The 7619-nt window shown below is 36.6% G+C and overlaps 1 protein-coding gene across 1 annotated transcript; it reads right to left on the bottom strand.

Annotated features, from left to right (window-relative positions):
* LOC105172933 (arginine decarboxylase) lies at positions 1878-4903 on the bottom strand. Its single transcript, XM_011094556.2, has one exon. The coding sequence runs from the start codon at positions 4386-4388 to the stop codon at positions 2217-2219; it is 2172 nt and encodes a 723-aa protein (XP_011092858.1). The 5' UTR covers positions 4389-4903; the 3' UTR covers positions 1878-2216.

The following is a 7619-nucleotide window of genomic DNA, read 5'->3' on the forward strand; positions in this document are numbered from 1 at the left end:
TCTTGGGTGGTTTTGTTGTTTAAGCTCAAAACACTTTTAGTTGGTCTGCCTTGTGAAGCTGAATCATATGTACTAGTGTTAGTATGATGATCTTAAAATCAGAGACAATGCCGAGGGAAGAATCTTGCCAAAAGTTGGAGAAATTCATATTTCGACATCGGCTCTCAGAGCTACTCCAAGATGAAGCTTCCTGCAACCGCAACTAGCATGCCTATGGCTATTCGATGGGAAGGTTTAGGTTGAAGCAAAACCCATTTAAAGAATTCATACTGGAAATGCATCAAAAAAGAGGAAAAGGATCATCAGGAATACACGTATTTATGATAGTCAAACTTTGAGTAGAGATAGAGCCTGAGAATGGACAATAAAATTAAATTCCCATCAGAAGCTTCAGCTAATAGGCAGGAAAACAAGCACGGTGTCCCGCCAATGTATCTATTTACCTGAGACCATTTTTGTTTATGAGGCAAACCATCTCTAGCCCCTCATCCCGGAAGGGTGCCGCTGTCACTACTAAAATTATCTAATATTATAGCATTCTAACTTTTTCTAAAGCCCTCAAGGAAGAATATATATATGAATGAACAAGAAAAACCGAGACAATACAATACAACAGAAAATCTATGAATACTTGTAGGAAAATCTTGATAGCTAATGGCACCACAATTTAACGTATTTGAGAAACTCTTAACCAACTAATTAAACAATAGTTGTGAGGAGAAGAATGCATTCATAACAGGTTTATGACCAGTTATTCACAATTCAAATTCTAGCATCCAGAAACAAATTACATTTATTACCAAAGAGCAACCTTACTTGATTCAAAAGTCAGTCATGTGATGGAATTGATCCCTAGAGACAAATCCTTGGGTTGGACGTATTTTTGGAGGATCATGTTGTAAAAGAATTATAAAAATAAATGGAATCCCATGAATGTCCTATCAACTTATGTAATAGTTCGTCTATTAATATTTGATGTTTTTATATAATGTTTGAATTTATAATTCAAAATTTTAATCTAATATTTTATATATAATTCAGAAATTTCATTTTAGAGAAAAAATATAAAATAAAAAATGGCAAGAGGGTTGGGCGAGTGTAATTGATTGGAGACAACGTGATCCGCATTTCGCTTGACGTATATCATCATCCACATCCCAGAGTTACAATAAATGATACTCTCATTTTACTCGTTTCCAATTAAATTTAATACTAACACTTACCTTATCAACCTACTGTTTCCAGAATTAGTAACGCATTTTAAGATATCAGGACGAAATACCGTACTCAGAAATCTCTTTAAAACACACAAATGGTTCATCTTCATTCCCCAACACAGAACTCTGTTCATATAGAGATATGTAGCAAAATCTTGCAGCATTATAATAAACACAAGAAAACTTAAAGGTAGGAAGGTTCAAGAACCAATAATAGGTTTTCCATTAGAAGTTGTGCTGCTAACCACTAATCCATACTAGTATCTTTCAGTGACAGGAAATCATTAGAATAAGAAATTTCTAAGACAACTATGCGAGTCTGTATTATCATTATATGGTCCCTATGTATTATAAATGCAAATCAAGATTCAAGCATTTTCAAAACTAGTTCAATCATAGCTTTTATAACAGTCCCAAGAAAATAGTTAAAGAATCGAAACTACAAAAAGGCTGACCTTAGGAGAATAGAACCTAAATCAGGGAAGCCCCATGCGGTATACAAACTATATAAAGGGTGCGGAAAGAAAGCCACAACAAGGAAGCAGTTTACAAGAGACCACAGACCAGTCATCTCTCCACTCAGTGCCTAAAGTGAAACCTTCAGACAATCATTCAAGGTCACCCAAAAATAACATCTAAGCGCAAATATAAGTACAGGACTAAACATCAACCAAGAATTTATTACAAACAAGAAAAGTCTACACAAGATGACACTGGAGAAAACATTACAAGGAGCAAGGGGGAATTTTGAGTACCAAATTTCAAAACAGAATCATAGTGATTCTGCTCAAGTAGCCACTTCTGCACAGAACGTAAGGACTCAAGCTCCTGCTTCTTGCACCCGTGTACATCACCACGAACTAAGGAACAAGAAAAGAACAACATACTAATCCAAAAAGAAAATAATTCTGATTCGGCTGGAACAGACAAATTACAGTACAGGCGCCCACAACCACGAAGTAAAACCACTGGAGATGCAAAAGCTTCATGATGATCAACTCAAGCAACACAGTAAGACCACTGCTCATCCTCAGCAGTAACTGTATCAGCAGCAGCAGCTGCATAATCCTCATCGTCACAACAATAGTAACCATTAATACCAGCAGCAGTCAGGCTGCAAGAGGATGCTGCCGCCAAATAAGGCATGTTATTAAAAGAGCAAGCAAGGCCATTTATGAGCGCCATGCTGCTGCTGCCACCATCACTGGAGGAAAATTCCTCCACACGGTGCTTGAGGGTCTCGAACATAAGCTCAGGCTCGTGCTGCATCAGTCGGAGCACATCCCCACAAGATGGCCCAAGAATCGCATGTGTCACAGCAAAGCCGTGAGGGCCTTCTCTCAGCGAAACCTGCACAACACTTGGGCCACCAAACAAGTTGTGAACTCCTCCAATCGCCTCCTCATAAGCCCCACCTAGAAACATCCCCAAATAATAAGAAGCCCCACCATCACCATTCACGCCTCTATTGCCTTCTAATTCATGCAAAGGCAAGCTGGACTCACCCCCAATGAACTTGTCGATCTTGCCATCACTGTCGCAAGTCAAATCAGACAAAATCCCCCTCACTGCTGGCCTCTCGTCAAGCCTGTGAATTGGAATAATCGGAAACAACTGGCTAATGCCCCAAAAATCAGGAATCGAGGTGAAAATTGAAAGATTCACATGGTACGTGCGGACAGAATCAGAAACACCAATTGCATTTGACACCAGTTCACAAAGAGCATCAACTGCTGCAAGCTGTTCCATTCCCAAAGACCCTTCTTTGAACTGGTCAACACATCTCTGTTTCAGCTGCTCTGCATAAAGCAAACATGTATCGTACTCATTGTGAATTGCAGCAGAAGATAAATTTCGGTAATCAGAAAGAGCATCATCAGTCAACCGCTCCAAAAAATACTGGAGCCCATGAGAAGATATCTGCGGAGCATCATGGGAACTTGTTGAAACAGCTTCAAAAACTAAAATTGAGTGGTGAGAAACAATTGCACGGCCACTTTCACTACATATTACTGGATGTTTCACCCCCTTGCGGTCGCACACAAGTCGAACAGCTTGAACAACAGCTGAAGCATAATCTTGAAGACTATACCCAACAGAACTATCAGAATCTTGAGACTTTGAGCCATCGTAATCAATTCCAAGGCCTCCACCAATATCAATAACTTTCATACAAGCACCAAGGCGGACTAATTCGCAGTAGATCTGTGCAGCTTCTCCTACACCATCGGCCAGCAAAGAAGTAGAAGGAATTTGAGATCCAATGTGGAAATGCAGCAACTGCAGGCAATCTAGCATGTCGTGATCGTGTAATTTCTTAACAACGCGGAGAATCTGCATTGTTGTCAAACCAAATTTTCCTTTTTCACCAGAGGTAGAACCAAAATGGCCTGAATGCTTGGTCCTCAGTTTAGCCCGGGCCCCAATTATGGGCCGCACTTCTAGTTTCTTACTGATCTCAATCACGGTATCGAGCTCTTCCTCTTGTTCTAGCACAATGACAGTGTTCAAATGTAGCTTTCTAGCAACCAGAGCAAGAGATATGTACTCTGCATCCTTGAATCCATTGCAAACCAAGAGTGCCTCAGGGCTTCCGTTGCAGAGGCTGCTCATTGCTAATAGAAGCTCTGGTTTGGAACCAGCTTCCAGACCAAAACGGAAACCCGACCCAAATTTCACAATATCCTCAACCACAAACTTATTTTGATTGCATTTCACCGGGTAAACGCCCTGATAATGGGCCTGATAGCCCTGAGATTCAATCGCAAAATCAAAAGCACATTGAAGAGACTCAAGGCGATGTTTCAGCACATCGGGAAAACGAATAATAAGAGGAAGCTGAAGCCCGAGCCCGCCCAAAGTTTTCGGGGCGGAAGCATTCTTCACGATCTTGAGAAGATCGATTTCTTGGTGGGCCAGGGTGTCGGGGCCATACGGGCGGACAGAGACATTCCCGTTAGAATTAACGGTGAAGTAGGGAGCGCCCCACCCGTCCACCCGGTAAAGCAACGCAGAGTGGGCGGGCGACCAGACTGCGGGAACGGCGGAAGCAGAGGCCACGGAGGAGGTGTTGTGTGACGGCGGAGAAGCGGGAAGAACGCTATCCCAGCCGGAGAACGCGTAGGGCTGAGGGGAAACGGCTGCGTCTACGCAGCAAGCGAGGGCAGGCATCTCTCTCCCGATCTGTTCTTTTTGATAGGTTGGAAAAGAATCAAAGAATCAATAACAAAATGCAGCAGATTATTTCTAAAACCGAATCGAAAGATGTTGTATCAGGTGGGGGCTTTAGAACCCGCCGAGGCCGGGGCCCCGGCTACCCCCTCAAAAGAAGCAAAAAGAGATTCCGGTCACAACAGAACGGGAGCCACAACCACGCTTACAGGACCCCGAAATCCCCACGCCGATCCGTCAGAAGAAGGAAATTCTAACAGCACAAAATGGAGAAAAAAAACTGCAAAAATGGAACCAGAAACAATTCTATTCTAATTCCTAAGAAACGAAATCCCACGATGTGGATGATTCAGGATAGGAGTCGATGAATTATGTAGAGGAGGAAATGAGAGAGAAGAGGGTGACGGAAACCTAACGGCGACAGAGGAAATAAACGGCGGGGCAAGGGTTTCGGAGTGATTCAGGAGATAGAACGTGAATGGGAATCGAACTGAGCGAGGATTGCATGAACGGTGAAGCCAGCTTTTTATAGGGGGAGTGTGAGAAGGCCGAATTAAATATCTGCCTTTTAAATACTTTTCTCTTTTTCCGCCATTCTTTTCTCTATATTCTTTAAATTTATTTAAATTATTATTATTATACCAATCTCAATAAATAAAAAACTATAGATTTAAATTTAATTTTCACTTAATCTGAAAATTCGTAATATAAAAGATATTAAATTTTTACTTTAATAAGTGATGAATTGGGGTATTAAAGCAATTTTAAAAAAAAATTGGGGTTGTTTTGGTTAATTTAAATAAGTGTTTTGATTAACGGTCTTAATTTGGTGGGCAGGGGAGATTCTTTCACGGAAGGGAAAATCAGCTTCGAGATGCCGCGTGGCAAGAAAGGGACCCACAAATTAATCAAAGATATGGGTCTGCAAAAAAGCCGGAAATAATTTACTATAGGTTGTAAAATTGCAAGGAAGGGCTGCCCACCTCCACCTCTCCTCTTCTGTGGTCGTATGTGATTGATATGCAAAACCAATTCATGGCGTGTGATTCAATTAAATTACTATACCTACACATTCTTTATATTTTTATATTTAAGGAGGATTTCCCAAAACTTACATTTTAGAAGAAAAAGTTAGAAGCTCTACTGAAATTAAAAATAGGTAGAGTTCATAAAAATGTGAAAAAGTTAAATTATGTGTGGGAAAAAAATACTTTTAGAGTAAATTTAATTTATGAACCAACATTTCGGTCCTACATGTTAAAAATAAGCTACTTTTATTTAATATTTGCACTTCTCGAATGTCAATATAATTACTTTTAAAAAAATATAAATTTTATTTTAATTAGCATATTCGAGAGTTAATTTTTTTATGAATATTTGTAATGAGAAGATGGCATTTTTTGTACCATAGTATAAGGCACTTTACAACTTTGGTACCATATTTTTGTATAGGATCAATCTTGGTACTAGATAAACGGTGCCGTTTGCTCAATACATACCACCATTAGTTTTCCAAGAAAATGGAGCACGAAGCCATTAATTTGGAAAGGTTAATCCAACTTTTGGTATCATAGAGTTATTTTCATATTTAGTACCATGCTTTCAAGTTATTTGATAAAAGATGAGACCATATCAATAAAGTGATTTGCACGGGTTAAGTTTTTAATAAAATGCATACATGCAGGTCAAGCCTTTTGTTTTAGCACCCAAATCATTTAAGTTTTACGTGTTGGAGTTAAGGTAGGTTATGAAGGAAATGCAAAAAATTACCTAATTCAATCCCAAAATTTTTATGAATTCTTAACCCTAAGTAAGAATCATCCAAAATCCACACGGAAATATATATAATTCATTCAGAGAGAGTATGACATCCCTTATTTATAATAATGAATAATATGTAATATCTTCATTAAATAATTAATATATTCTTAAATTTATTATTATTTATGAAAAGTCTATCTAGATTAAATTTGGTACGAGAAGGAATAATTATGTAACACTTAAGGGGCCAACTGGTGAATATAAAACACCTAAGTCGAATGATTGATAAAATATAATTATAATTTAAATATATTTTAAAATTTTAAGGGATTAAATTCTAGTCCCGAATTTAGGTTCTTATATATGAATAAATGAATAATTTATGAATTACCATATATTTTCAGTATTGATTGGATTATTCTTACTGAAGCCTAGGGTTAATACATGGAAAATCGATTTGGGAGAAATCCCACCTCTTAACGTAATTCTAACTCCAATATGTGTGGTTCACATGATATTTACGCATCAAAATAACAGATTTTATGACTACATGCAGTGCACCAGTCTATTTTATTAAAAACTTAACGAAAATATATACTGTATGAACAACCTCATTTACGTAAAATTATTTTTTGTTAATTAAAAAGTATAGTAGCAATCATGCAAAAAAGTTTGTATTATAGTATACAAAATGTATTTAGCTGTTTCAAATTTAACAATCACGTGCACATTTCTTCAGAAAATTAATAGCGAGATATAATGTGCAAACCACCATATTTATATGATACCAAACTAAATTAGTCATCACAGAAATTTTAATTTTCTCTATTTTTTTATGTATATTATTAATTATTGAATAATAATAAAACAACTTAGTGGTTAATTAAATACGCTTGCATTAATAAGTAGTGTAATTTATATTATTATGTAGTATAGGAATAATATCAGATAATATAGCAAGTAAAATATAAAAAATTTTAAAATATTAAATATATAAAAATACACTTAATAATAATAATAAATAAATAAATAAAAGGGAATCTTCATTTCTCAAAAGTAGAGAGAAATGCTGGAAAATCCCCCGCCTTACCTAACCTTATCTCCCCATTCGGTATTTTTATTTTTATTTTTATTTTTAGTCCAATAATTTTTCTTTTCAAAATGAAAGAAAAAGAGGGACCCTATTTCTGCACGCGCACAAAACACGTGATTAAATAATTGGGTAAATTACAGTTACATGTTATCTTTAATTACAAATACTATCTCATTATCTAAAAAATTATAAATATTTTTCTATTTTAACGTCTATTTAATTATCTAAAAAATTATAAATATTTTTCTATTTTAACTTCTATAAAATAATAAAAATATATTCATAATTATGTCAAGTTTTTTTTTTTAAAAAAACAACTGTAGTTTATCCTAAATAATTAGAAGGGTAAAATACACTTTGCCCCTTGAACTATTTTT

This window comes from Sesamum indicum, linkage group LG10, assembly GCF_000512975.1.
Source record: "Sesamum indicum cultivar Zhongzhi No. 13 linkage group LG10, S_indicum_v1.0, whole genome shotgun sequence".
Classification (NCBI taxonomy): Eukaryota; Viridiplantae; Streptophyta; class Magnoliopsida; order Lamiales; family Pedaliaceae; genus Sesamum; species Sesamum indicum.